Source organism: Scylla paramamosain, chromosome 7 (genome assembly GCF_035594125.1).
Source record: "Scylla paramamosain isolate STU-SP2022 chromosome 7, ASM3559412v1, whole genome shotgun sequence".
In the NCBI taxonomy this organism is placed as follows: Eukaryota; Metazoa; Arthropoda; class Malacostraca; order Decapoda; family Portunidae; genus Scylla; species Scylla paramamosain.
Genome location: NC_087157.1, coordinates 8,557,834 through 8,585,608, shown reverse-complemented (window position 1 = coordinate 8,585,608; position 27,775 = coordinate 8,557,834). Strand labels below are relative to the sequence as shown.

Here is a 27,775-nt window from a genome sequence, read left to right as displayed (position 1 = left end):
GGTGATTGGTGAAAGGTTTAGTTGTTTGGTCCAAGACAGCATCCCAGCATCTCACCGAGTCATCTTCCATCCTTATTGGATTTATCTTGGATTATTATTTATTTATTTTTACTAGTGCACTTTAATAAGCAATCTTTTGTTATTCCAGACATTTAGGTATTTATCAATAAGTATTTTGAACTACAACAATTTATTAAATTTTTGATTAGTTATTTATTTGTTTTTTCTCCTTTCATCCAGACTATAGTTTGTTGTGTGATAAGGTTGCTACTTGACATACTGCTAGACACTGTTCAAGATCTGAAATGTGGTCCATTTGTAGTGTATTGAGGGGGATAAGGGTCAATGAAGGTCTTTTGTTAGGTTAGGATTAGGTCTTGGGTTAGAGAAGTGTGTGGGTAAGAGGTACATACTTGATAATTTAGAAAGTCATATTAGATAATCTGTGTAATATGTTTTGATGCTTTTGCTTCAAAAGATTACCAATGTACTTCCTAGACTTGCTTACCAACCTTAGTTTAGTATTTGTTTATTTTTGTACATGTATTGATTTATTTTCATGCATATTAATACTGATAACTTTAGGTACCTTTAAAATTTTGTCCTTGAGTAAGGGTGTGGCCAGCCAGGATGGGTCACCCAACACGACTCTAACTGGAATATAGATTGCCAATTATGATTTTCTGCTGACCACCCTTTATGCAATGGTGGAGAAGGGGAAGAATGAGACTTCAGTTAGTGCAGCACCCAGTTTTATGGACGAGTTTTTGTTTTTTAGAATTTTTTGGAATTGTGTTTGGCATATATCCTAACATTATGCCTTTTATCTATTAAGTTTGTTCATGAAAGTTCCATATATTCAAGTTCTACAATGGTAACTGGAATGAGCTAGAGCCATTCTGTGGCAAACTTCACACCCTTGACTGAATAACTTGGGGCTGCTTCCTTAATAAGCAACATCACATTCCACTGAACTTGGCTTGCATTAAGAACTGGCTGGAAGTTTGTGGACTGGCCTCAGTGTAGCCGTACAGTGGGATTTTTAAGTCTGAATTCTGACTTTTGCAAAAATTGTGGGTCATAAGTGCTGTTAAGTTTTATTATTATACTTTAATGTGATTATTATTATTTATTTATTTATTTATTTATTTATTTTATACATCTCACTATTCAGTAGAAAAACTTAATGGATATAGTATAGAAGTGTAAGACTACAAGCACCCAATAACACACACCCTTCACTCAAAATTTAAAGATTATCATGGCGACTCCTACACCAGCCTCGGAATCCTCATCTGGGGAGGGGACCACAAATGTCCCCAGGCCGGACTGCCCTTCTGAAAATGACCCTAAGTGTCTTGACTCCTCCCTCAACTTTTTCTTCATTAACTTCTGCAACATTCGTGGTCTAAGATCTAATTTTCAATCTGTAGAACACACCTCTCTTCTAAACCTCATCTTCTTTTCCTTACTGAAACTTAGGTATCTGAGGCAACTGACAGTAGCCCCTTTTCTCTTCCTCCTATTTTCTCTATCCTCATTTTCGATCCAAAGCTGTATGTTGTGTTCATGTGCGCAATGACTTAACCTGCTCTTGTGCCCACACTCTTGAATCTTCCAAGTTTTCCACCATCTGGCTACGACTACAGAGTCACTTTCAAGCTAGATTTATCTGTTCTGTATATCTCATCTAACTCTGACTACAAGAAATTCTTTGACTACTTAACTTCCAAAGTGGAGCACATTCTGACTCTCTTCCCTTTTGCAGAGATCTCCATTCTTGGAGACTTCAGTGTTCACCACCAGCTTTAGCTTTCCTCTCCCTTCACTGACCATCCTGATGAACTAGCCTTCAACTTTGCTATCCTCCATGACCTAGAGCAATTGGTGCAACACCCTACTTGTATTCCTGACCATCTTGGAGATATGCCCAATATTCTTGACCTTTCTTTTCCTGACCTTTAATCCTTCTGCTTATGCTGTCACCCTCGCATCTCCATTGGGCTCCTCTGATCGCAACCTCATATCTGTATCTTGTTCTATCACTCCAATCCCTCCTCATGATCCACCCAGGTGAAAGTGCCTCTGGTGTTTTGCTTCTGCTAGTTTGGGGGATCTGAGGAGGTATTTTGCTGATTTTCCTTGGAATGACTACTGATTCTGTGTCAGAGACCCATCTTTGTGTGCCGAGTGCATAACAGAGGTGATAGTGTCTGGCATGGAGGCGTACATTCCTCACTTTTTCTCGACCTAAACCTTCCAAACCTTGGTTTAACACAGCTTATTCTCATGCTATATATGATAGAGAGGTGCCCCACAAAAGATACTTAAGCCTTCTATCACCAGAATCTCGTGCACTTTATATTTCTGCCTGGAACCATGCCAAGTCTGTTCTCCATTTAGCTAAAAACTCCTTCATTAACAGTGTCAAAATATTTCAAGGTCTAACTCCCCTTGTGACTTCTGGCATTTAGCCAAAAATATTTCGAATAACTTTGCTTCTTCTTTCCCTCCTTTATTTTAACCAGATGGCACCACTGCTATCACATCTGTTTTTAAAGCTGAACTCTTCGCTCAAACCTTTGCTAAAAACTCTACCTTAGACAATTCTGGGCTTGTTCCTCCCTCTCCTCCACACTCTGACTACTTCATGCTACCCATTAGAATTCTTCATAATGATGTTTTCCATGCCCTCACTGGCCTAAACCCTTGGAAGGCTTATGGTCATGATGGGGTCCCTCCTATTGTTCTCCGAAAATGTGCCTCCATGCTTCCACCTTGCCTAGTCAAAACTCTTTCAGCTTTATCTGTCAACATCTACCTTTCTTTCCTGCTGGAGATTTGCCTACATTCAGCCTGTCCCTAAAAAGGATGACCGTTCTAATCCCTCAAACTACCGTTCTATTGCTTTAATTTCCTGCCTATCTAAAGTTTTTGAATCTATCCTCAACAGGAAGATTCTTAAACATCCATCACTTCACAACCTTCTATCTGATTGCCAGTATGGGCTCTGTCAAGACCCACTCTACTGGTGATCTGGCTTTCCTTAAACTTCATCTTCAAGCTTATATTCAGAGAACAATGTCAAAGCATGAACCCTTCAGAAACAAATAATATATTCACATAAACACATTCATGTCCCTATAAACTGGTGTGGTCTCAGCTGGCTTGCTGACATTGATATAAAATTAAAGTTTAGGAAGTATTGAGTGCACAAATCTGGTACCTCATTGCTGAAAGGGGGAGGAGGTGGGGGTGTGGCTTCTGGGTTATGTTTGGCCTGCAGTGACTACATATTGTGGATTTTTACAGATTCTTTTCTTTATGACTGCCAGAAATCTTTAGATGGCTGTAAAAGTCACTCATAATGGAGGAGAAAAGAAATTTAGACTCTCTCTCTCTCTCTCTCTCTCTCTCTCTCTCTCTCTCTCTCTCTCTCTCTCTCTCTCTCTCTCTCTCTCTCTCTCTCTCTCTCTCTCTCTCTCTCTCTCTCTCTCTCTCTCTCTCATGCTAGTCTCAGATGGCCACTTGACAGCTTTCGGTATGAGAAGTGCTGGGCATAAAGTAATGCTAAAAGATATTTGTTAACTAAATTTACAATTATTATTAAGCTAATTGAATTTTAAAATTATTGCTGGTCATAAAAGAAAGTAGGTAAGTGAACAGAACTAAGCCAAAGTTGAATTGGAGCCTTAAGAACTTTTGTTAGTATTTTTCCATTATTTTTGGTTCTTGTTGACAGATGTTGAAATACACTTATGTGAGCCTTTTAAGTAAGGGAGGTGGACATGAGTGTGTACTGAACTGGGATTTAGTTAGGCTGGACAAGTCTTACCAGACTGGATCGTAAAGTAACTCAGCCAGTTTAGCTTTGGCTTGTTTCTCAGGACAATATGTGACTTCTAGCATAATTTCTGGTGTTTCATTAACCCTTAAACAGCAGAGTTTATTTTAACTTGAAGGTCTTCATGTACGGGGTTAAATAGTTTTCAGTATGAGAAGATATTACGTGTCTACTTATTCCTGCATGATATTTTAGTAACAAAGATAGTGAAAATAAACTTGTACTTTCTGTATGTGAGCTGAGGCAAAACCTGCGGTCAGAAAACGAAGAAAAGATTTCTGGGCATGGTGAAACACTGTGCTGCAGGAAGACTCCGTGCGGTGGGGAGATGTTCCTGGTGAAGAGAGGTTTATTTATATTGCTCTTGCTGTTATAGCTGCATACACACAAGTTCCTCTTCTAACACATCTTGTTTTTCTTGAAATGCATTTCTTCCTGTTTTTTTATTTTTAAAAATTTTTTACTATTTTTTCCCCCTTCCAAATGGGCTATTATTCCAAACACGGGTCTCTCTCTCTCTCTCTCTCTCTCTCTCTCTCTCTCTCTCTCTCTCTCTCTCTCTCTCTCTCTCTCTCTCTCTCTCTCTCTCTCTCTCTCTCTCTCTCTCTCTCTCTCTCTCTCTCTCTCTCTCTCTCTCTCTCTCTCTCTCTCTCTCTCTCTCTCTCTCTCTCTCTCTCTCTCTCTCTCTCTCTCTCTCTCTCTCTCTCTGGACATGACCAGAAATTGAACCCATATATATCTCAAAGACCAGAAGCCTTACAGTTGGCATCACTTGACGTGATTGTGGCAAATCACATGTTGCAAAAGAGTATGGATGTTATTTTGCTGATCTATCCACCACAGAAAAGCCATGTTGGAAAAATCACTACTATATGGCATCTCGCATCAGGCAAGAACTTTAGTGTTGCCATATAGTGGTGATTTTTCCCATGTGGCTTTTCTGTAGTAGAAACTGCAGCAAAATAATGTGTGCAGTTTTGTGATGTGTGACTTGCCATGATCATGTCAAGTGGTGCTGACTGCAACTGACATGACCTGGGGTACTTCATGGCCTGTCCTACTTTACTTTGGCTTGTGTTTGCACTTCCAACCACACACTTGTGAGACCCTTTTGTGGGGATGTTGGTCTGGTGTGTGTGTGTGTGTGTGTGTGTGTATATATATATATATATATATATATATATATATATATATATATATATATATATATATATATATATATATATATATATATATATATATATATATATATGAAAATATATCTATAGGCCTATAAGAATGTAACCACATGTGAATATTTGTGAATTTTTAGCTTTCCACATGATGTTTTTATCCCATCAAAGGCAGTGGCAATGCAGACAAACTCATCACCCACTTACTGATGACGATTGACCTGCCAGTAGGCTACCTGGAAATGATCAGTGTTTTAACCATGCTCTTTCTATGCTTCAGGCCAAGCCCCCAGCAAAGCGGCCTCAGGCCAAGAGCAGCAAGAAACCCCAAGTGCCTGCCAAGAAAGGCAAGGGAGTGAAAGGCAAAGGCCGCAAGGGCAAGAAGCTGCAGCTGAAGTTCCACATTGACTGCCGCCAGCCTGTTGAGGATGGCATCATGAATGCTGCTGACTTTGTATGTTTCTTTTGAAAATATATATATTTTTTTTAGAAAATAAGTCCTACTTGTGTAACTAGTGAGCTTTGATATCTAATGGAAGAAGTTTTTCTGCATGTCAGTGCATTTATATTTGTAAGAGAATTCAAGAAATTATACAGGTAAGGACAAATTGTTCTAATAACTACTGCAGTTAGGGTGACCTTCCCTAACTGAGTACTAGTAGGGTGAACTTCCCTACAGTACTCTTTTTCTCATTCCGTAGGAGACATTCCTGCAGCAACGGATCAAGGTGAATGGCAAGACCAATAACTTCTCCAACCAGGTTACCCTGGAGAGGAACAAGCACAAGATTACCTTGAATGCTGATATTCCTTTCTCCAAGAGGTGTGTAAAATTTTTTGATATTTGTATTTATGACGGTGTAATGCGGGGAAACCAGTATCATACTGGTGTGGGCAGAAAGTTGGATGGGATTCTGTGAAAAATATTAAGGGAAATAGACCATGCCAAGTGTCTGTTAAGGTTTACTGTATGCTAGGAACAGAATAGGAAATATGTTATGCTACAATGGAAGGTGAAGCAAACAGTTTTTTAGATTATATCAAGATAAATGTCACCTCCAACTGTCTCCACTCATTTTTCACTCATCTGTCTATTCCAGACCCTCTCGGTAAATGAGTTCATTAACTTGTTTTAAATTGCTCATCATGGCCAGAATTCCAAAGCTAGCCTGTCTGAATCCAAATTCTTAATATCCTGTACTCTAGAGCAGTTTTGATTGCCTTGACTTGTTGCCCAATTGCTACTTTGGATTGGAGGCCTTTTTTTAGGTGTACAGTATTGTTCTGTCATATTCACATTATAGAAAGAAATTAGATGCATCAAATAATCTGCTGTTTTTTACTGCATAGTTATTGGTTTCAAAGAAATGCTTGAATAACATGTTGAGGATTTTGTAGTTATTAGTTATAAAATGATTGAGTGATTTTCACAAAATCTAGATTGACTTTACATTTATAACCATACTCTTTTCTCATTTCACCTTACATCATCCACACCCAGCATATTCAGCAATAGTGTTTGTGAAACAGCCTTGACATGAACTACATTGTTCTTGACATTTTCCTTATCACTTGCATCTTTCACATCCAATCAGTGTTCTCAAACTTGCATTAACAAAAGAGCTGAAAATTACACAGATCTCATGAGATTCACGGCATTTATTAAGTTTAAAGTTATGAATACCAGGATGAAAATTGTAAAACAAACACAGATTCCTATACCAACATCTAACTCCCAGCTCCAATCCTTTTAAAGGATACATATCTTTTTGTTAGCAAAAAATCTTAAGTTAAACAAGACTACAAGTAGATGAGTAGCTTTCTAAAAAAAATATATTTTTAACACAGATACCTGAAGTACCTTACAAAGAAGTACCTCAAGAAGAACAATCTTCGTGACTGGCTGAGAGTGGTAGCTCCTCCTACGGCCAAGGACATGTATGAGTTGAGATACTTCCAGATCAACAATGAAGAGGATGATGATGATGATGGGGATGATTAATTTTTAATACAGTCATCTGAAGGATGTTGAAATTTTATTTTATCTTTCTAATTAGTGGTTTATGAGAGTTGACATTTATGGATGATAGTATTTGGTGACGATATAAAAGATGGAGCATGATGTTGGGACACTAAAGAAGAGCAATGGAGGAAAAAGGAGTGGTATAGGAATGACTATTTCTGATCTAACATAAAACTGGAATGATTAATATAGATGCTTGACAGGATTAAGCGGAGTTTAAATATTTGGGGTCCCATAATACTGCAGTCAGGGTGAAGAAATAAAAGAAATGGATACTTATTGGTTAGTGCTAAAACTAAGGGGAAGAACTTACGATTTAACATTGAGACGAGAAGTAAAGGCAACAGGGAAAAGACTGGTATGCTAGAAGCAAAGAGAATGGGTAATGAAAAAAAAAGATGCCAGAGTAGTAAATGTTGAAAGTAAACAAGGTATGGGCATATTAAAGGGAGGAATGATGAAACGACGTGAATAGATGCAGATAAAAGTGGTCGGACTGCATGAAATTACTTGGACTGAGTGGCAAGACGGCAGAGGAAAAGCATCCCTGCATAAATATAACGAAAGCTGCAGAAGATGAAGAAAGGCGTTCAACTCTGAAAACATTTCACTGTAAACTCTACATGGGGGAAATGTATGATAGCGAAGATGCAGGAACTATAGCTAATTCCTGTATATCTTGACTTTATGACAGGCCATCTCTTGTGAAGGGGAAATTGAGAGGAGGCACTGATCCACATCCTTGCATTTGCACCACAAGCATTCACCAAGAATAAAATCTATATTGCAAATTACTTCTTTATTAAGAACGATGGCTTTGAATGATAAAAGTGAAGTGTAGTTTCATTCTACATTTGTCAATATTTTTGTTATCCATTACATATTCTTATGTTGATCTGGAGAAAATCTTAAATTTGAACTTCAGTGTCAGTGTGCCGTGAATGGTTAGGAATCTTGTAACTGGGACTGACTGTTAGCCTTCAAGAACTTTGGGTCTGGTGTAGAATGTCACCATAGAACGGGCGTTTTCTAACATGCTTCTGTTTATTTTGTGAACTAAAATTATTGAAGTCTTGTGAAATAGTGTCCCTTAATGCCACAGTACATGCTAGGAGAGAAAAAAACCCAGAGCCTGATCCTGTATATTCTGGGCCCCTCATTAGGAGTATTTTCAAAGGTCACATTATTTATATGGTTTCCAAGGGAATTTTTCCCACTAATGATGCAGAATCTGTTTATCATTAGAATCACGAAGAGTCTTGGAAACCCTACAACTCCCATTTGATCCTATTGAAAGAAATGTATATATATATATATATATATATACTCGTATATATATATATATATATATATATATATATATATATATATATATATATATATATATATATATATATATATATATATGAGAACTAGTAAATTCATTATACTGAGTGACTCCGTCAAATCCAATGGTTGCCAGCCTAGCTTCCTCGTTCCTGTAATAAAACAGTGGTTGCCTGTTTCATGTGGATGTGAGGCTTCATTGTTAATTGTTTATGGTACAGCCTGTCGCGTATAAATCCCTTTATTCTCAGGAGTACAGTACAGCGTTAGTGGGATTCATTAATGCGATTTACCTTCCTTATTGTCTGATGACACCTCTGCCTTATGCGTTCAGTATGGTACTTTGTGATCTTTCTCCCTTGTACTCTAACTGGGGTGTTAAGAGCAACTGTCATAACCTATTTCCTCATACTATTATCTCTGTTTTACTACTTACCATCTCTCAGCTTCGTTATTCCTCTCTCGGTATTTGAGCTATTCCAGGCAAGTTCTCCCACCACACGTCTCAATTTTATTTATTTCTACCATTTTCTTCGTCGTCTTCATGTCTTACATAGTTTTCCCCATCATCCGGAGATAACTCTGTGCTCCGTTTCTATTGCTTTACCCGATCTGTATTTTTTTTTAATCAACTTATTTTACTTATTCTTCCGTTGTCCACTCAGTTTTCACCCTTTCTTCTGTTACTTAGTTTTCCACCATACAGTTGTAGTTAACCGTCGTAAATCATATTTTCTTACATGTAATCCCCGATACCTTATGCCAACAGAATTCGGTTGTTCGGTTATATTTTCATATTCTACTAAATAACTTGGCTTAAGACCAGACCTATATTGCCACGTGAATCGTATGAACACCAGACTGAACCACCGTCTCTCGCTTCATTGTGTTCCAATCTACACCCCGCTCACCAAACCACTCACCACCAAGCCGCCGCTATATACACATTGGAAACTCATACGCAAGGGAATCAGATACATATTTTATTTTTAAGCGGTATGATTTACAATAATAACAAAACCTAACATTACATAGTTCATAGGACGTAAGTGCAACACAATCCATATCCGCCATCCCCTTCACTAGCGGCGTGGCCTCCCTCGCCCGCTGGCAGCTCACTTGCTCATCCCTACCTGAATCTTCAACCGTTGCTGATCTTACTGTCATAAGAAAACAGGATATTAAATGCAGAACACTAATGAGACAGAAGATATAAATATAAATAAAGAAAAGCTAGATAAGAGAGAAGACAGAAAAAAAAAGGAAAAAAATAGTCAAAAGAGAAAATAGAGAACAAGCGAGTGTCCTTTTATGTGCATGTGTACGGGTGAAAGAAATGGAGAAGAGAGATACAGAGGAACGAGTGTCTTTATACGAGTATGTGTACGGGGTGTATGTGTGTATTTCCAGATCCCCCCTCACCGAAGTGAGTATTATCCCCTCAAGGAGGGGTATCACAGTGGCGAGCAGCTCATTGTTGCCTGGTAACGCCACGGGTAATAGAGTTAGAGTAGAGGGAAAAAACTTCAGAGTAAGAATAGTGATAAAAATATCAGTTAGTTTGACCTGCAAGAGAGAGAGAGAGAGAGAGAGAGAGAGAGAGATTAGTTTGATTTGCAAGAGAGAGATTAAATTGACCTGTAAGAGAGAGATTAGTTTGACCTGCAAGAGAGATTGATTAGTTTCACCAGGAAAATACAAATTAGTTTGACCTGCAAAAGAGAAATAGATAGATTAGCTTGGCCTGCAAGAGAGATAGATTAGTTTGACCAGGAAAATATAAATTAGTTTGACCTGCAAAAGAGAGAGAGAGAGAGAGAGAGAGATAGATTAGTTTGGCCTGCAAGAGAGATAGATTAGTTTGACCTGCAAGAGAGAGAGAGAGATAGATTAGTTTGGCCTGCAAGAGAGATAGATTAGTTTGACCTGCAAGAGATAAATTAATTTGACCTGAATTTGACCTGCAAGAGATAAATTAGTTTGACCTGTAAGAGATAAATTAGTTTGACCTGCAAGAGAGATAGATTAGTTTGACCTGGATGAGATAAATTAGTTTGACCTGGAGGAGATAAGTTAGTCTGACCTGCGAGAGAGATGAGGAGAGATTAGTTTGACTTGATCTGCAAAAAAAAAAAAGTCTTACCTGCTTCACCTTAAAAAAAAAAAAAAAAGGACGCCCGTTTTACCTGAGAAGCAAGACAGAACCATTTCCTCACCTTTCCAATTGTCAGAACGTCGTGAAATTTCCCGACTTTTATCGGAATATCTTCTTTTACACCTGCGCAACTCTTCTAATTTTGATCTAACGCAGTTGTTCCCAAACTGTGGGTCATGGCCCACTGGGGGGCCATACATTATTATGAGTTTTAATTATAGGTAGGCTTACTCTCAAATTATGGAAACTATTTTATGTGCATCAAATTATTTCATTAGTACCATTTTAATGTTTATTTGAGATCTGACAAAGTAAATCCCAAGTTTCCATAACTCAGCATTTAGGAAAAGAAAACAAAAAAAGAAAAATGAGGTGTAATTGATAAAATTACAGGCATTGCCTTTTTTTTTTAAAATTTTCTTAATAAATGTAAGACTACAGAGTCACTGTAGTCACGAGATGTGGTGTGGGGGGAGAAAGGGGCCATGGATGAGGATCATATATGAAAAATGGGTAAAGATTAAAAAAAAAAAAAAAAATTGGGAACCACTGGTCTAGCGTCTTTGCGATTTTTTTTTCAGGACATCCAGCAGCACAGTCAAAACGAGTGAATGCATCTCCCACGCAACCCTGAAAAAAATAAAAACATGATAAGCAATCTAGTAAAGTATGGAAAGAGCAACATCCTATAATTATGAATAAAACCACCGTTCACTTACCATTTGAAATCAGCTGACCCGACATCAGTATTGTCCCTTCACTGGCATGTGGCTCCATCTGGTCGCCACAACAGTGCACTAACAACGGCATTACTATTCTGGGAAAGACTAGATAATTCATTAGCATGTACCTGTAAAACAAAAGAAATAGTTTGTATCTGTAAGGCAATGAAAATTAGCCGCTTAGCCTATCGCCCTAACACATAGGAAACAGTATCTTCACTTTACTTTTTCTCGAAGGGGTGCTCCAACGCTGTCTGTCCCACGATGAGACCTGAGATATGGGTACTCACCTGCTGAAAGAAGAGAGACAATTAGTGACGTGTAGTTATAATCAACGCTCAGCTAGTACATCGTTATTAACGGTGCCAATAAGTATCAAGCTACTCATTCACAGGAAGCAAATTACATGGCTTACGCCAAGGCTTAACGGATACTTTACAACAGCGATAATGATGCCTAACACAAACAACAACGTCCACTTGATCGTAGGCAGTACTTACCAAACCCACCGCGAAGAAAACGCAGAAGAACGATAAATTAACGCTCACATCACTTCACTAACCGCGAAGCCACGCACGCAAGCACAAAGCACCGCTCTCGCCGCTCAAATACAAGTAGACGGTGTTTCTGTGGCTGATGCAACTTTGCCTCAGGCTCTCTTCGAATGTATTGCTGCTCCTTTGGCTCACACACTCCTACTTCACGCCCTCATATCTGCACTACGGCTTAAGATCAAAATAAGTTTGATGGCATTGGCATGCATCTCTGCGCTAAGAAAAAGATGAGGAGAATGGTAGGAAATAAATGGTATGCCGCGCTCGATTCCTTTCCTCGTCATAGTTTCGGACACGGACATGGAACAATCGGCTGGCTAACTACTTGTTATCCTCACGCCACCCATCCACCTTTCCCTTCCTGCCTGTCTATCCTCACGCCACCCATTTCCCCTCCATTCTTGCCTGCCTCCGTCCACCCACCTCTAGTTCTCCATCACGTAACCCACGCCGGTGGCCATGTTCTATACTCCGTTTTAGTCTAGAGCAGGTATATCTTTCTTAGATTATTTTACATTCTGTGATTGTGCTGTTAATAATAGCCTTTAAGATACAGATCCTAATGTTACAGAATAAAGCGGGCCTTATTAGCTCGTTTTAATTATCAACTAACTTCGTAATTAGGATAATTTTTCCCCCAAAAATTGCGCGTGCATTTTCATTTATCCATCAGAGTATACTATCACTTAGAACTTTTGAATAGTGTAAAACTAAGAAACACAAGATTTACATTATAATAAACGAAGGGAGCCTCTACCCCAGGCCTCACCGGGATGCCTAGCCTCGTACATAATGTTGCATATATATATATATATATATATATATATATATATATATATATATATATATATATATATATATATATATATATATATATATATATATATATATATATATATATATATATATATATATATATATATATATATATATATATAATGTGGAATTCATCACTTGGCCCATCTAAAGTCGATCTCGATATTACCAACAAGTTACCAATGGCTAATCAGGCAGAGGCGTCACGGAGCGAGGCTAGCCCCTTTGGGGGTACTTCTGCCTTTGAGTCACCTTATTATTGAAAATTATCATAAACCGCATAATGTCAAGTGAAACGTAGGTCTTACAATGACAGAGGTTAATTTCAGAGCGAAGCTGACCTCTCCTTTCGAATTATAGACGCGGTTTTTATTGTAAATGAGTAACCTTCTGGTAAGTGAATCGAGGAGCAGGCAACAAGCATGGGACATTATTAGAAGCTCGGAGAGCTGTGTTGAGAGAAAGCCTTGCTCATAGCATACAACATCCTCAAATCTCGGAACAATGCATTCCTCCTATTTGAAATTATCGGCGAGATTTTCTTCCTAAATATATAAGTAGTTTTACTGGTAAGAATGAACCAAAGAGCAGACACCAAGCAGAGAGGGGAGTATGAGGCAAAGGCCGCGTATTGAGACGAAGCTCAAGTGGCGCACAGTATCCTTGATTTGAGGGGGATGCGGTCCTTTTATCTGGAATTATTAGCAAGATTTTCTGTAAAAATAACGAAGTTACTGGGAACAATGGAAACAGCTTTAGCCTATTTATTGCGAGACAGACTTTATTTCTGGGCACAACATGTCCTCCTAAAATCGTGACCAACGCAATAGAGGAATCATCAGCGTTAATGATGAATTAACCTAAACATACCTTAACTTAGCCCTCATATGGAAGCGCTAATATTATTTCAATATTATTCGAGTAACTTTCTAGTACGAATGAAAAGAATATCAGGCAGCCACCAGGGAAGATTCAGGCAGTGGTGTTGTGATGGGTCTTTCTGGTTGCGGCGCTGCTAACAGTCATCTGGCCACCACAGCCTGGAAGAAATGGAACTCGCTGGGAAGACTGGGATTGGGAGAAATCTTTAGGTTTATTGGCTACATAGTAAATGGTAGTCCAGTAGGTAGGCACCTCGGGGGACAAATTCATTGTTGGATCTAGATTTTAGAACTGCCGTGTATACTTTTAATAGCAGACTTCCACTCCGCTATAGTCTCATTACTGGTCCAGCCAGGGATGTTATTCAGGTGGCAAGACGTCCCCAACATTACAATACCCATATCATAGCACTAATCCACAAACTATTTCGCTTATGTACCCTAGATAACCACGCAATACGTTCAAAAGATCATCTTCAGGCATTCTTGGCTACAAACTATCAATGCTCACACATTCATTGAGATTTTGCCAAACTTTCTTGAAATACTGAGATACTTGGAAATGTATCCTGTGAAACTCATCAGTGGCCACTATTGAATGAAGCATTCTTCTATTTCCTATATTTACCTCTGTCCGCTTGGCAGCGCTGCTTTCGCGCAGCAACCAGCTCGCCCACTGCAGTGGACCAAGGATTCTACATTCCTTGGAATGTGCCGTCCCTAATATCCTTGGTATTATTACCAAGGCAAAGCAAGGTCCACATCCACGGAAGAAGATGAAAGAAAGCTCAAAGAAGTATGAGGTTGTCAAGGAATCTCAAGAAACCAGCAGACAAGCCCTCCAAAAACTGAAGGGTGTTTGGACAGCACTTCATAAAGGTGAAAATTAAGAATCAGTCGTAAACAGTAACATTATTATTAGTAAACGTTGTGTTGCATCTCTGCCTTATTTCCTCTCAATTTTTTCTTTACAATTTTTTTTTGTCTATAGTGTATATATATTTTTTTTAACGCTGCTTTCCTCACCCTTAACTTTCTTTCCTTCCTTCCTTCCTTCCTTCTCCCTCCATACATGCACATCCTCTTCTGTCTTTCCTGCCCTCCTTCATCGTTGGTATCCTGCCCTCCTTCATGTTGGTATGTATCAATGATGTCGGGTTCCGTCCTTCTCTGGGGCCATATTCTAAAATGCCTTGACTTCCATTAAGGTTATTTTCAAAGGCCACATAGTAGTTGCCTTATCATGGATGCTTTTTTCCTATTTATAATGCAGAATATATGGATAGATCACTGAATAAATAAATAAATGAGTAAATATACGGAATTAGATGGATAGACACATAGATCGATAGATAGATAGGTAGATAAAGTGTATTGTGTATATTATATTTTCTAGACCACATAAAAAGTCTTAATATTCAAGATCTCTAAAGCTTCTATTTGTTTAATGTTTGTTATCAGTAAGCGTGTTCTCTTCATCTTGTTATTCTGTAGGTTTCTCTAATCTTATGTTTATTCTGATTTTAACCTTTACTTACTGTTTATATTTCTTTTGTTACAACATCAGTACTAGATGCTGTATATACCACGATTTTGCTTCTTGTCTTTATGTTATCAGCAGTTGGTATTTCAGAATTATTCACCTTTGTCTTCCAATCTCTCTCTCTCTCTCTCTCTCTCTCTCTCTCTCTCTCTCTCTCTTGCAAGCATTCCTCCGTTCCTCACCACGCCCTCATCACAGCCTCCCGCCTCTCCTCTCCTCCCTGCCACTATCAAGCTAATCCACAGTCATCTTCACACTCGCACCTCCTCCCGCTGCCTGAGTCGCCTTGCAATATTCAGCAATTTGCATACATATGTAATATTAAAGATTTGTAGCGTTAATTTTCTTGGAGGACTTTGACATTTCGAGATGGGAAACTGCAGAAAGGATGAAAGGAAAGAAGGACGAGATGGGATTTCATAAACAGTAATGAAAGAAAGCGTTATTATGAATCCAGTGAAGGAGAGAAAGAGTGCAGTTATAAAACTGGAATGGAAAAGAAAGGATTAACAAAAATAATATGTAAAGAAATGAAAGAAATAATGGATAGAGGACTGGAAAATGCTACTATACTCTGACGTGAAATGGTGACAAAGAAAACGACATTTTCTGTAAGACATGAAACGGAATTTTATGGATAACTAAAATGTATTCCCTTTAGTTAGGCTGAGAGAGAGAGAGAGAGAGAGAGAGAGAGAGAGAGAGAGAGAGAGAGAGAGAGAGAGAGAGAGAGAGAGAGAGAGAGAGAGAGATGAAAACAATAAAGGAAAGTAAAAAGTATCTCTGAATTTTTTGGATATAGATTATTATTATCATCATTATTATTATTATTATTATTATTATTATTATTATTATTATTATTATTAGTGGTAGTAGTAGTAGTAGTAGTAGTAGTAAGGTATTATTTATTCTTATATTCATGTGTCTTTTGAAAGCACGTTATTAGTTGAGAGGTGAAGAATGTGTTTGAAGTGCATGTTTACGCTTTCTCTCTCTCTCTCTCTCTCTCTCTCTCTCTCATGGATCACAGATAGCCTGCTACACATTCAAATGACATAATATACTCGTACAACAGTGGCCGCAACACATGATTGTTCTTATGCGGTTAATGTAATGGCAGCTCCTCCTCCTGTAGTAGCAGTAGTAGTAGTAGTAGTTTTTTTTTTTATGTTGTTTTCTTCTACTTCATCATCATCATCATTATCTTCTTCTTCTTCTTCTCCTTCTTCGTTTCCTCCTCCTCCTCCTTCCTCCTCCTCCTCCTCCTCCTCCTCCTCCTCCTCCTCCTCCTTCTCCTCCTCGTTCGCAAACCTTACCATGAGCGGCTAATTGAACACAAATTACCAAGCAGCGGAAGTTTAAATTAGAATCTTGAGACGGAACAGGGGCGCGTGTTGGGGTTAGATGCAGTGTGGCAAGGACATGCGTAAAGGCGTCCTACCTCTTACTGTTCTGAACTGGTGAAGCGGAAGAGCCAGTTACACTTATATACAGTCTACAGTTGATAAATCTATGCACTTCCTTCCTCAGCCTTCAAGTTGTTAGATTAGGTTAGGTTAAGCTAGGTTAGGTTAGGTTAGGTTAAGTTAGGGACTGCCACGTTCAGTTTTGACGGCTTCTTATAGCTTCTCGTGTTCTTATTTTAGTTTTCAGGACTCTTATTTTTAAACCTTTCATTATCTTAGTCCGAATACTTTTAACATATTCTTATTGATATTACTGGGAGATTTTCAAGGGTGTTTTCGTGTCTCAGACAAGACGGAGAGAAGTTTGAAAGAGAGAGAGAGAGAGAGAGAGAGAGAGAGAGAGAGAGAGAGAGAGAGAGAGAGAGAGAGAGAGAGAGAGAGAGGTCCAAGTTAGTAAAGGTGTTTGTTGTCATCATATCAACAGGTGTGTGCAGTGTGAGTCGGTTTGTCTCTCGCTCAGTCATTAGTATGCATGGAGCCGAGCCCTCTGTGATTGTTCTTGAGGCTGTGCTGGCTGTGGGGGCATGGCTCGGCTGTGTGTGTGTGTGTGTGTGTGTGTGTGTGTGTTTCCAGAGAGGTTTTGACAGGATGGTGAGGATAATATGTATGTTTAAGATGGTGTTTCTGTTTGTCTGTCTGTTTGTATGTTTGCTATTACTGCTGCTGCTGCTGCTACTGCTGCTACTGCTGCTGCTACTGCTACTGCTATTACTACTACTACTACTACTACTACTACTACTACTACTACTACTACTACTACTACTACTACTACTACTTCTATCTGTTTACTACTAGTACTATTACTTCTATCTGTTTACTACTACTACTACTACTAACAACAATAACAACAACAACAACAACAACAACAACAACAACAACAACTACTACTACTACTACTACTACTACTACTACTACTACTACTACTACTGCAGCTACTACTACTACTACTACTACTACTACTACTACTACTACTACAGCTACTACTACTACTACTACTACTACTACTACTACTACTACCACCACTACTAGTAATAATAATAATAATGACTGGAAGGAAAAAAATAGAAAAAAGGGAAGGAAATAATAAAGAGTAACGTTTAATGTTCCATATATAAGTATGCGTGACTTGTAATCCTCACTCTTATCCTTACTTTAACCAACTTTTTTCTCGTCTTTTGTACCGCGAAGATGAAACAGTGAGAGGAGAAGAAGAGGACGAAACGCATGAAAACTCTACTACATTAATGAAGGAAGATGAACAAAATACGTGCAATATATGCTTCTGTATTTGTAGGCGATAATTCTCCTGCATTTTTGAGTTTGTAACAGTAAGAGACATAAGTGGTGAGAAGGGAGAGGGAATGTTGATTGTCCTTAACTTGTGTTCAGACATGAAATTGAAACTGCAGGAAGAGAATAAATGGAGGTGAGACGAGTGAGGGAGGGAGAAGGATGATGAAGATGAGAATGAAGGGAGGCGGGAAGGGAAGGAGGGAATGAGGAGTTGTAGGAAGAGGAAGAAGAGGAGGTGAAAGGAGAGGAAAATGATACTCTTGACATCTCTTTTGGGACTGGCACCTCAGTGGGATTTTTTTCTCTTTTTGGTTTTCCTTGGCTAGTGACCCTCTTACATAAGAAAAAAAAAAGAAGAGGATAGACAAGAAGAGGGATATTGAGGAGTAAAGTGTCAAGAGGAAAAAGACGTGTTGTCCTGTGACGACTTTTCCAGTTGAACTTGAGTCACGTGTGAACATCAGAACACAAAGGAAACTGCATTGATTACTTGCGTGGAGTTAACGTGCTATTTATAATCTAACTAGCGAAGCTGGCGTGATCGTTAGGCTGTACAAGTTACTGGTAAAGTTAATTAATCGCCTGTTGCCTGGTGATGGGGCGGGCGAGCGTCACGGAAGCTGGTGAGCGGACTGGGAACTCAGGGACCTGGGAATCTGGCGGGCCTCGCTTATACTGGGGCATGCCATGTTGTTTATTCAGGAACAAGGCGACGCCCCAGGGCAAGTGTGCCGGGAAGGCGAGGTGTGTGAGACCTCGCATGTGAATTACAACTTTTAGGCGTCTATTGCGGACTTGGAAACAATTTGTCAGCATGGCGCCGGTGCTGGAGGGGAGGTGTGGCCTGGCGTATCCTGTGTGCCAAGTGTGGACGGGAGGGTGCCTGCGCGGGGCGTCACGTGGTGGTGGCGGTGATGGTGGTGGAGACAAGGTGGGAGTTCAGTCAGTGTGGCGGAGCTGCCGGCCCGCACTGTGCCGCGGATTCCTGCCTCCCTTCCCGCCCCGCACCCCTGACACGCGCTCCTGCCACCACGTGCCGAGTGCTGGCCCACGACTATTGCTTCTTTTACTGTCTCCCCATTCCGAATATTTCTACTCGGCGAATGAATGCCGCCGATGTCAAGATGCTGTAATAACACTGCAGACTGGCCAAACTTTTCACTTGGCGAGAAATTCAGAGCCTGTCAGGTGGACCAAGGTCTCTGGTATCGTCCTCGCCTGGAAACTGATCTTCAAGGACCCTGTAGCAAATCGGGGCACTAAGACTAGAGCGGCTGAGGTGACCTGAGTTAATTAAAGTCACAAGCTGCCGCAGCGCCCACAACGCGAGGGATTACTGGATGAACAGTCACCACTCAAAAGTTTAGATTTTGCAACTCGAGGGAACTGTAGTAACTGGCTGAAAAAACAAAACAAAAACAGTCAGCAGCAGCAGTGTCCTGGTATGACCCAGTAGTGCTGCTGGCCGCCTGCACGCTGCCATGGGGCCCGCCCGTTGTCCACCCCTGCTACTGCTGCTGCTGCTCTACAGGTGGGTGGCGGCTGCGGCCTGGGAGGGTGGGGACTTGGACAGGCGTAACGCAATGGTCGCTCGGCCTCCTGACGAAGTAATTGACCTGACTGAACACGGATGAATGTCTCGAGTCAAAGTAACACTAATGTGCGTCACCTCGAGGCGTGTGCGTGCCTGCCTCACCCATCACGTGTCCGCACCACCTCCCGCCCTTCCCGAGACGCCCTAACCACCACATCAAATACCTTTTGACATCACTAACACTAATCAAAGCTTTCTTGTATCATCCTGTCCATAACTACCTTACCGGAACCCCAATAGATTGAATAGTTAAAACAAAATATACATGGAAGCCAGAATAGGATGGAGAGGAGGTCTTAGAAATAACTTTCACTGTTCCCTGGTTTTCCCTTTCTTGATTCACCTCTCCGTGTGCTCCGAAGAGGCGGTTGTGGCGGCGTGATGGTGCGGTGGTGTGGGCGCTGCAGTAAAGGGAAGAAGTGGGGAAATGTGTCAAGCAGGCGTGTGGGGGCGCGTGTTGGGATAATGAGGAGGGTTCACTAAGATAATTTTCAGTCTCTCTCTCTCTCTCTCTCTCTCTCTCTCTCTCTCTAGGATGATGGGGAAGAGAAGAGGAGGATAAGAGTGTTGGGGAGAATGAGTGGGGTGTTGGTGGAGGTGTGGGGAATGTTATGAGTACAGAATTACTAATTCTTTGACAGTTAATGATTGTAAACTATTTGTCACCTAATGGTTTAACTGAAAACAACAACAACAACAACAACAACAACAACAACAACGCCTTTTGCTCCTCTTATTGGTGTCTTTTGAAATTATAATCTAAACTCGCCATTATATAATTTTGTCGATCTTTAGGAGCAGCCATCGCAGTCAGAGTTACGTAGAGTTACACAAATACACAGGCCAGTTAATCATACGTAATAATGGTGATACTGTATAATGGTGACGGCCATGTTGTGGTAATGGTGCTCGTAACAGTGATAAAGACAGAAAATAAAGAATGGGACGCACGATAGAAGTAATATTAGTACTAGCATTAGTATTAGTATTTGTCAGTACTAAGAGTATTATTTGTTGTGGTGGTTTTTATTTATTTATCTATTTATTTACTTTTTTTTGCACTAATAGTATCAATTTATCAGTGTTATTAGCATTATGAGTATTCTGACGCACTATCCTAACACAAATTAAACATGCGTACCTCGTGCACCATTTAAGGCTCGTATTCTGAAACGCTTTGCTCTCTCACGACAACTATTTTCCAAGGCCACAGGGATGATTAGCCGCGTTTTCGGTACTATTTCTCCTTGTTAATCTGTCACTGGAACCGTAAAAAAAAAAAAAAGCACCCTAAAAATCCTGTGTCACTTCAATTAAAGCCTTTTGAAAGTAGAAGAGGTGCGGCCAGAAGGGTTTCAGAATATGGCCTTGACGAAGGAGTCATCACAGGAGTCTCGCGAACAACTCCATATAGACTGCACGAGGAGTTTGTAGTTTGATAGTCACTCAGTCAGCTGGACGAGACAGGGAGGGACAAGGAGCTGTACCTGTCTGTCTGTCTGTCCGTCTGTTTGTCTGTCTGGTTGTGTAAAGGCATCTCTCTCTCTCTCTCTCTCTCTCTCTCTCTCTCTCTCTCTCCATTTCTGTTTGTCTATTTGTGTGACTGTTTCTCTGTTCGTTTATCTCGTTACTCGTCTGTCTATCTGACCGTCTTTTATCCCCCCCTTCTCTCTCTCTGTCTGTCTGTCTGTCTGTCTGTCTGCCTCTCTCAGTTTCTGCTTGTTTGTCTATCTATCTGTCTGTCTTTCTGTCTTTTTTCTGTCTGGGTGCCTGTCTGTCTCTCTGTGTGTCCGTCTTGTATACTTTCTCTCTCTCTCTCTCTCTCTCTCTCTCTCTCTCTCTCTCTCTCTCTCTCTCTCTCTCTCTCTCTCTCTCTCTCTCTCTCTCCTTAACATTATATCCCCCAGTGATGGACAAGATGATGTCAAACTTTTATGTTGCTCCTAATGAGTCCAGAAATATGAATAGAAAATATGAATTACTATTAACGTTTGTTGTCACGTTCTTTTCATATTATTTTGAGTTTCTTAATGAGGAACAGACCAGAAGACATCTCCTCCCGTCTCGATGCACGAGTGCTGCGCTTAAGAAAGGGTCGAAAAGACGATGGGGATTTTAAAAGGTTATCATCGTCTCTCTCTCTCTCTCTCTCTCTCTCTCTCTCTCTCTCTCTCTCTCTCTCTCTCTCTCTCTCTCTCTCTCTGTCTCCTCTTAGTGTTTTCTGTCTTAGTAACTTAAAGGAACAGTTCTGTCTTCTTTCTGGAAATGAGCGATGCACTGTTGGATGAATAGGCAGAAAGATACGGTATTTTTACTAACCTTATGTGATTTTATCGAACAGAAAAAATACAACCACTTTTTTTTTGTAAGGGGCAACAAAAGTATAAAGTCCCACTGAAGATACCAGTCTCAAAAGAAAATTGTCAAAAAAGAATTTCCAAAATTTCGAGAAGTGTCTTGAAACCTGCCTCCTGAAAGGTTTAAACAGATTTTTAAATAGGGATGATAATATGTAGGTTTTATATAGGGACTGGCACTTACCATTGGGGACTGTCATCTCAGTGGTCCTTTTATTTATATAATTTTTGTTGCCCTTGGCCAGTACCCTTCTAATATATATATATATATATATATATATATATATATATATATATATATATATATATATATATATATATATATATATATATATATATATATATATATATATATATAAAGATTTGCTTGCTTCTTGCAGTTTCTCTGATTTCTTGTGTTCTTAAGTTCTTACTTGACTGATTCTTTTGGTGCCGTTGGTGTCTCTTGAAATACTCTTTTGCATCACATAATTTCATTAAGCGTGAGAGGAAACCACAGCAGAGTTACGTATTTAAGATGAACGCATATGTTATCGAATGTAATGTCCTGCAGTCTAAGAAAAGCCTTGTTCCCTTTGCTGAAAACTAAAATTAGACCTTTCTTCTTGAGTCTTAAAATAAATAGTAGCGAGAGAGAGAAAGAGAAAGAGAGAAGACTGGCTTTTCTTGAGTGTGTGTTGCCGCAGTGACGTTGTTGTCGCTTTTTTGGTGGCGTGTCGAAAAAGGTTCTGCCGGGGAAAAGAAAAGAAAATATCACTGTCAGCGGATCCTGGAGGGCGGTGGGCTGGGACGAGGACAAGCCGTGACGCCCCTGCTGAGAGCTTATCCGCCAGGTCCTCCTCCACCTGTGGCCGCGACGCGATAATGAAGCCTTTCACTGACACCCGGGGCTCGTGGTGTCTCCACCCAGGTCACCGCCGTCACAAGGGGCTTTGTTGGTGGCGGCAGGGCGGGTGAGGGGCGCTAGGAGAGGCGGTGTGATAGGGTACGATGGCTCAAAAGGAAGGGTGTTCAGGTCAAGGAAAAGAAAAAGTGGGAGGAAATGAAGAGTGTTTGGAAATGACGTGATGATGTGTGTGTGTGTGTGTGTGTGTGTGTGCTGAACCTAGTGTGTGTGTGTGTGTGTGTGTGTGTGTGTGTGTGTTCATAAATCGTCATGCATTACAACTTCTCAGTCAAGAGCAGAGATAATTTGATAATTTGTTTTTTGCTCCTTCACACATCCTCTATCCAGCTTTCGCAGTGACCCAAGTCAGGAGGAAGTGGGCGCGGTTCTCGCTGATCCACCACTTGACTCAACCGTACTCAGAAACGCTTTGCTCTTTCACCTCGATTGTTTTCCAAGGCCACAGAGATGATGAGCTGGGTTCTCAGGAGTGTTTTTTTTCCTGTTAATAATGTAGAAATCTTGTTAATCTGTCACTAGAACCATAGAAACATCCTTAAAAACCCGTGTAACATCAAGTAGAGCATTTTGAACGTAGTGAAGGTGCGGTGCATAAGTATTTCATTCAGAACATGGTCCTAACGCTGGAGAAAAGCATGTAAAAGTCATGAGAGGAAGAGAGAGAGGAGAATAGAAGAGATATCCAGGGAGGGAGCAGGAGGAAAGATGGAGGAGGGAGGAAGGAGGGAGTAAAACATCCTAAACCATGCAGGAATGCCTCACACTTAAATTCTCCTAAAGGCTTGAGCGGAAGACTGGCGGCGGAACTCTCTCGAGGCTTCATAAAACAGAACGACCCTCATTAAGTTCGCTACGGTGGATCCATCAGTGAGTGGCGAAACGGTGAGAGATGTGAAGATGAGGGGCGTGGATAGATGTACCAAATGAGTAAGAGGTGGGCAGTGGTGAGTATGGAGAGGCGTGAGTCGTGTCAGATAGGGTCGTGAGTGAAGGGCTGACCGCTAGAGTTTAATGGAAAGAAGCTTAACTATATAAGATTTTCCACTATCGCCATCTACTTTCAAATTAGCAAATTCATTAGTGATGAGACTGCTTTCCCATCATTCTTTTTAGTAGGGAGAGGTGTGACATGTGCGGGGCGTCATCAATGAGTGTAGGATGGGCAGTGGTGTGTAGGGAGGGGTGTGATATATGCTAGAAGGGGTGTCATGAGTGGGGGAGTGTAGGGAGACAGGTGTAGTGTGACAGGTGGGGTGTCATGAGTGAGAGGTGGGCAGTGGTGTGTAGAGAGAGGTGTGAAATGTGCCAGATGGGGTGTCATTAGTGAGAGAGTGAGAGGTGGGCGGTGAAGGTGTGCTGTACATGAGAGTAAAGGAATAAAGGAGCAGTGTGTTGTGTGTTGTGTGTTTACTGTGCAGTGCGATTGTTTTGTAATGTGTTTCAAGGACCGGCAAAGAAAAAAAATAATAATAGATAAAAGATAAATAAAAATAAAATAAGTAAATAAATAGAGAAAAAATAAAATAAAAAATCTGCTCACAATGCCGTACCTGAAAAGAAACAAGAGGAAAAGAACGTACAAGAAGATATTCAAGAGGGTACCAAGAAAATAATATCGTATGAATAAACGTTAAGAAAAAGTCACAAAAAATGCGTCTGTCACGAATTTTGGACTGTGAAAAAAAACAAAAACATTATGTAGTAGGAAATATTGGTATGTTACAGCATCAATCACGTTAGGTTCGTTATTCAGGTGCTCATTCGTGTTTTTCCCATTGGTGATGTAGAACACTTGCCAAACTGTCATTAGAACCACGAAAAATTCCTTGAAGCTCCCACATTAACTTTTACTTGTTTTTTTTTTTTTAAGCTGGTCCACATATGGCGTCAAAACGTCTGGGAATATCATCATTATTTGCTATTTTCTATATTATTATCGGTGGTATGGGGATGACAGTCATGCATATGGTGGTGATCGTGATAATAGTGGTAATTATATTGTTACTGGTGAAGGTGGTGGTGCTGGTGGTGGTGGTGGTGATGGTGGTGATTTCCAAGCGGCAAGGAACCACCACGTAAATGGCACAATAATACATTCGTTCAGCCGTGTGAGGGCTTGGCACAGCATAACGAGGTCCGCCGCACCCCGGAGCCTGGCCTGAACGTGACCACCGGGCGAGCACTGCTGAGTGAGGGAAGAAAGGAAACAAGGCGGGAAACGATACACACAACGCGATAACTTCCGTGCTTGTTTGATTCGCCTGATTCGATTTGACTTATTTATTACACAAATAGCGTCAGACGCCATAAGATAGGGAAACTTAATTACAATTGTCAGCTAAAGGAAATGGTACGCTCACACACTCACCCATTCGCGCACCCCACCCACCGGTCCACACTCATTCAAAAGCAACCGACGCCACGCACGGGACAGGGTATCAGGAAAAGCCACCAAATCTAGGGTAACGCACGAGAATCTCATCGAGAAAATCGGGCACCAGAGTATGGCGATAGACAGCATCCAGCGCCAGACCTTGGGATAGGAGGTGCCGAACAGTGGGGCACGCTATGATTCGCCTGTGTTCCTGCACCGCCTTTACTTCGTCTGAGTATTCGTCCTTGTCCCCTGTTCCGTCATCGTTCCCCTCGTAGTCATAGCCTTTGTCTTCTTATTGTCCTGGTCGTTCTCGTTCTCGCCGTTATCGCTGTCTTCGCACATAATTTATCTTCACGTCCTCTTATTTTTGTCTTCTTAGTTCTCGTTCTCGTCGTCCTTGTTGTTCTTGTTTTCCTTGTCTTATTCCTCCTTGTTGTCTTCATCGTCGTCATCGTTCTAGCCTTCCTCCTCTTCCTCCACCTCTTCCTCTTCTTCCTCCCCCACAGCAAAAAAAAAAAAAAAAAAAAAAAAACAGTCTTCAAATTCTTTCTTTGGTTGTTGGTGTCGACAGATTGAATTAAATTTAGATACACTTTTTCATCTTTTTATTTACATGCTCCAGAAAACCACCTGTAGTTTTTTTTGTATTCATTGATTCACGTATTGATTCACATATTATCGTTATCATTATCTTGTCTCCGTATCGCTGACGCAAATGGATGTGATGCCTCCGTCAGCAGCCACTCCCTGACACTGCGGCGTGAAGGGAAGCCTGGGGGTGGATGTAATTTCCTTGGATTTTATTTATCTGTTTATATTTGGCTGAGATTCCTTTGACTCAACTATGTGTGTGTGTGTGTGTGGAGAGAGAGAGAGAGAGAGAGAGAGAGAGAGAGACAACAACAGTGAAGTTAAGGGGGAGGGCTGAGTGAAGGGAGGGGTGAGGCACTGTAGGTGAGGGGAGGGACGAGGCACTGTACTAGCGGCAGGTAGAGGGGCGAGGCACTATGGGTGAGGGGAGGGGCGAAACATTATGCGAGGGACAGGGTGAGGGGCGAGGCACTGTTTGTGAGGGGAGGAACGAGGCATTGTGTGAGGGACAGGGGGAGGGGTGAGGCAGTGTGAGGGGATAGGGGGGGACATGCCTCGAGTTACACTTGGACAATATTTGCTAGACTGGCCTGTTAGAGAGGAAAATTGTTCTATCCCTTCCCTTACACCTTTGTTTCTCCCTTGCACTTCTCTCCCTGTTCAGTTCTTCCTCCTAACATTCACGTACTGAGGATCATATTCTGCTCCACACCTACACTACTTTCTAAAGACTCTAGCTAGATGAAACAACATGAGTTTTTAAGAGTGTTTTTTATGGTTTTGGTGACAGATTAATAAGGTGTCTACATTATTAACAGGAGGAACACTCTTGAGAACCTGGTGGTTAATCAGCTCTGTGGGCTTTGGAAATAATGGTGGTGAGAGAGGAAAGCGTTTCTGAATACGGACCAGAGAGCAGCGGGAGTTCCATCTCTCGGCGTCACGTGGTCCCAATATGTACGAGTTGCTGCGCTAAACTAACATCAGTGACGCAGATTCACACAACCTATTTCGCCTTTTACTTGTTGATAGTGGTTCAGAAATTCACTGCCACAATCGCAAAACTAGTTCTTGGGTTTGCCGATAGAGGGGGATGCAAGGAATCTTAAGACCAATGATTACATAAGATTTCGCACTACCGCCATCTACTTTCGGGTTAGCAAACTCCTCGGTGAAAGAGTTTCCAAATAGAGATAAAACTGCTTTCCTATCATTCTTTTATAGTGTCATTGCTGAGGACTGCAGGAGCTTCCCTTAGGTGACCAGAGTCCTACTTGTAAAATCGACAGTCCCACTTTTTCAATGTCTGTCCCTTTTATAGTAGAATATCCCGCTTTTTCGTGTTCGACACACTGGTCACAATAAGCTTCTCTGGGGTGGGTTACACTGTACAGGCTCGGATCGAGGATCGAGGGTCGTTCGGGGGGAAATGAAGCGCGGCATTGGATACTGGTTATAAGGGTTGTCAGATGCCTCCTCCATGGAAGTGATAGGAGCATCTCAGGCAGTGTTACACCTACTGCCTGCCACATAGGTGGTGCGCCAGGGATACTGACACAAGGAATTTATCTATTATTGCGTGTATTTAACTCTAAGGTAAGGCGTTTTAGTTAATAGATACGTACTAACTGTGTGCTTGCGCCTCACCTGGGCTCCCGCCGCTCGGCTGCTAGCACACTCAAGGTTCTTTCACTACTGCTTTAGTGTTATTGCCGTGTGTGAAGACTAGGCTCATATAACCTTGAAACTCCCACAAATCAATACAATATTACGCAGCACCTTGACTCAGGTCTATTAATGGCGGCATAACATTCAGCACAAGCGCGACGTCCCTGGAAATTATGACAACTTAAGTTCATGTAGTTTTCGGCTATATTTCTCCGTATGTACAGATTATAATAGCGCTTTCTTTCCCCACAGGTGAGTGTCTGTGACGAGGAGGTCGTAATAGGTCACCAGAGTATGGGTAAGTGTTGTGATGTCCTCTCTGTAGTGGCGATTAGGGCGCGGTGATACTGGCTGGACGATGATGATATTTGGACAGGTGGTAGGGAAACTCACGCTGAATCAGGAGTATTATATAAAAGTGTCTCTTACATTCTCTCCGAAGACGTGTAGCCGAAACAAAAGAGAACATGATACTCCTTCTGCAGC

General features: G+C 40.9%; 2 protein-coding genes and 1 long non-coding RNA gene across 5 annotated transcripts in view; 2 read left to right on the top strand and 1 right to left on the bottom strand.

The window, feature by feature from the left end:
- LOC135101991 (large ribosomal subunit protein eL22-like) overlaps positions 1 to 7,042 on the top strand; it is a 51,426-nt gene extending 44,384 nt beyond the window's left edge. The window contains exons 4-6 of the mRNA XM_064006559.1: positions 5,297 to 5,470; positions 5,718 to 5,839; positions 6,865 to 7,042. Of these exons, the coding sequence (XP_063862629.1) occupies positions 5,297 to 5,470; positions 5,718 to 5,839; positions 6,865 to 7,018 (450 nt within the window). The 3' untranslated portion in view covers positions 7,019 to 7,042. The remainder of the gene's footprint in view (positions 1 to 5,296; positions 5,471 to 5,717; positions 5,840 to 6,864) is intronic.
- Positions 7,043 to 10,935: 3,893 nt separating this feature from the next.
- LOC135101990 (uncharacterized) lies at positions 10,936 to 12,028 on the bottom strand. Its single transcript, XR_010269488.1, has 2 exons — positions 11,240 to 12,028; positions 10,936 to 11,150 (listed from the first exon to the last, which is right to left on the bottom strand). It is a non-coding gene; the product is annotated as an uncharacterized LOC135101990 (long non-coding RNA).
- Positions 12,029 to 18,351: 6,323 nt separating this feature from the next.
- LOC135101989 (gamma-aminobutyric acid receptor alpha-like) overlaps positions 18,352 to 27,775 on the top strand; it is a 115,422-nt gene continuing 105,998 nt past the window's right edge. The window contains exon 1 of one of the 3 annotated variants that reach the window (XM_064006556.1): positions 18,352 to 19,326. In XM_064006556.1, the coding sequence (XP_063862626.1) occupies positions 19,277 to 19,326 (50 nt within the window). In that variant the 5' untranslated portion in view covers positions 18,352 to 19,276. Of the gene's footprint in view, positions 19,327 to 27,082; positions 27,218 to 27,775 lie in introns of those variants that run through there. The other 2 variants (XM_064006557.1, XM_064006558.1) reach the window with 2 other exon arrangements.